This window comes from Physeter macrocephalus, chromosome 12, assembly GCF_002837175.3.
Source record: "Physeter macrocephalus isolate SW-GA chromosome 12, ASM283717v5, whole genome shotgun sequence".
NCBI lineage: Eukaryota > Metazoa > Chordata > Mammalia > Artiodactyla > Physeteridae > Physeter > Physeter macrocephalus.
In genome coordinates this window covers 63259338-63262565 of record NC_041225.1, presented here as the reverse complement: position 1 = coordinate 63262565, position 3228 = coordinate 63259338, and the positions used below count along the sequence as shown (strand labels likewise).

At 39.9% G+C, this 3228-nt stretch overlaps 1 protein-coding gene across 1 annotated transcript in view; it reads right to left on the bottom strand.

The window, feature by feature from the left end:
- Positions 1–986: 986 nt before the first annotated feature.
- The window catches only part of TTC7A (tetratricopeptide repeat domain 7A), a 42131-nt gene continuing 39889 nt past the window's right edge, over positions 987–3228 (bottom strand). Inside the window, exon 8 of the mRNA XM_028496879.2 lies at positions 987–1014. Within this exon, the coding sequence (XP_028352680.2) occupies positions 987–1014 (28 nt within the window). The remainder of the gene's footprint in view (positions 1015–3228) is intronic.

Genomic DNA, 3228 nt, shown 5'->3' with positions numbered 1-3228 from the left:
GCTGTTCCCCTTGGAGTCCCAGAGTGCTGGTTCCTAAAAAGCGGTCTCCAGAGACCCACACCAAACAAGGGCTCCATGTCAAACGAATCTGAAAACTTTACATGTCTTTGCCTCCTCCTGAAAATTTACTATCGGCAACCATGCTCCTTGGAATTCCTAATCTAAAGGGTCTGAGAAGTCTTTAACCCACTGTTTCCCAAGTGTATTTGGCCTTGGACCCTCCCAAGTTCCCCATCGTGGAATCCTCAGCCTCATCCTACCTCTTCTGCCCCACCCAGACTCCTCCTGTCTCTGGGAATCTCCCCTCCCTCAGGACCCAGCTCAAGGATGACTGTCCCAGCCACACAGCCCACCAAGCCCTAAGCCCACCTGCAGGCGTGGGCTTGGCACCTTCCCCTGATGCCACAGGGAGCGACTTCCTGCAGAAGAGAGATTAGGAGGAACACAAAAGAGGCTCCCAACCAAGCCCTGAGTGGAAAAAGCAGGCTACAAAGCAGCAGTACTATAAGATACTATTTTGTTGCTGTTTAAAAAAGAAAAGAAAATAATATACCTGCATATCTGTAAACAGAAAGATGTGAAAAGACATACATCAAAATGTTGATAGTGGAGAGCTTCCCTGGTGGTGCAGTGGTTAAGAATCCGCCTGCCAATGCAGGAGACACGGGTTCGAGCCTTGGTCTGGGAGGATCCCACATGCCGCGGAGCAACTAAGCCCGTGAGCCACAACTACTGAGCCTGCGCTCTAGAGCTCGCGAGCCACAACTACTGAGCCCGCGTGCCACAACTACTGAAGCCCGCGCGCCTAGAGCCCGTGCTCAGCAACAAGAGAAGCCACTGCTATGAGAAGCCCACACACCACAACAAAGAGTAGCCCCCGCTCAGCACAACTAGAGAAAGCCTGCATGTAGCAACAAAGACCCAACGCAGCCAAAAATAAAAAATAAATAAATAAATTTATTTTAAAAAATGTTAATAGTGATTACCTAGAATACGGGGCCAGCAAATTTTTTTCTGTAAAGAACCAGACAGTAAACATTTTAGGCTTGGAGTCATATATAACTCTGCAGTTGTTGCTCTAAAGCAGCCACAGATATAGAAGACACCTAAACCAACAGGCAAGCTGTGTTCCAAAAAACTTCACAAAAGCAGGTGACTGGCCAGAAGGTTATAATCTGCCAGTCCCTGATCTAAAGATTGAATATGTAATTTTTAAATTTGCCCGTTTTATATTTTTATGTATTTTCCAAGTTTTCCACCATAAACATTATATTACTTACATAAACTAGGAGGGAGGGAGGGATCAATGAATTATGCATTTTGGGGAGGGAGGGATAAATTAGGAGCTTGGGACTAAAATATACACACTACTATATATAAAATAGATAACCAACAAGGACCTATTGTATAGCACAGGAAACTATACTCAATATTCTGTATTAACCTATCAGGGGAAAAGAATCTGAAAAAGAATATACATATATATATATATATCTGAATCACTTTGCTATACACCTGAAACTAAAACATTATAAATCAACTATACTTCAATTAAAAAAATTTTTTTAAATAAATTATGCATTTTTAAAGGTGCAAACAATTAAAACCTAAAAATCTAATGAACCTCACTCCTAAGAAAAGTGCAAATTTAAAATGATGCTGAACCAATAAGGACCTACTACTGTATAGCACAGGGACCTATATACCCAATCACTTGTAATAACCTATAACGGAAAAGAATCTGAAAAAGGATATATATATATATATATATATATATATATATGTACATATACATGTATACATATATACATATATAAAACTGAATCACTTTCCTGTACACCTGAAACTGCCAACATTATAAATCAAATATACTTCAACAGAAATTATTTTAAAAAACAAAAGAAGTAATTACCTTCCAAGTACCAACACTGGAAAAGTGAATAGATAAGTATCATCTCCCCCGCCAACAATAATGATGCTGAGATAGCATATTTCACCAATCACGCCTAATAAAACATCAAAGAGCTTGCACTAATCCTCCTACACTGTTGGAAGGAATGTAAACTGGTACAGCCACTATGGAGAACAGTATGAAAGTTCTTTAAAAAACTAAAAATAGAGTTAACCATATGATCCAGTGATTCCACTCCTGGGCATGTGTCTGGAGAAAACTATAATTCAGACAGATACATGCACCCCAATGGTCACTGCAGCGCTATTTACAATAGCCAAGATGTGGAAACAACCTAAATGTCCATTGACAGATGAGTGGATGAAGAAGATGTGGCGTATATACACAATGGAATACTATTCAGCCATAAAAAAGAATGAAATAATGCCATCTGCAGCAACATGGATGGACCTAGAGATTATAATATTAAGTGAAGTAAGTCAAAGACAAATATCATATGATATCATTTATATGTGGAATCTAAAAAAATGATACAAAGGAATTATTTATAAAACAGAAATAGACTTACAGACATAGAAAACAAACTTATGGTTACCAAAGGGGGAAGGTGGGGCAGGGATAAACCAGGAGTTTGGAATTAGCAGAGACACGCTACTATATATAAAATAGCTAAACAACAAGGACCTACTGTATAACACAGGGAACTACACTCAATATCTCGTAATAACCTATAATGGTAAAGAATCTAAAAAAGGACATATATATATACACACACACACGTATGACTGAATCACTTTGCTGTATACCTGAAACTAACACAACACTGTAGATCAGCTATATTTCAATAACAACTTAAAACAAAATAGCTTGCACTATGTTGTGAGGGCTTACAAAGCAGCCTCTCTCCCACATCTTGGTGGCACAGAAACTGAAACAACCTCTATGAGGTCCAAGTTGGCAACCTCTACCCAAATGACCAGCGTTCGTACCTTTTGACCCAGAACTTTCCTGTCTCGGAATCCACCCTACAGACAGATTGCCACTGAAACAATGCATAGGTATGGTTCTGTTCTGGACTCTGGCATATGCTGAAAAGAGCCCAAGTCTGGAAGTGACCTATCTGCTCCTCGGTTGGGAACTGAGTAAACAAACTGCAGGAGATCTGTACCATACGATACTACAAACACTATGCAGCAGTGCAAAGAAAAGGCAGCTCTGATGTGGAACCATCTCCAAGAGATACATTTTTTTTTTTTTTTTTTTTTGCGTTACACGGGCCTCTCACTGTTGTGGCTTCTCCCGTTGCGGAGCACAGG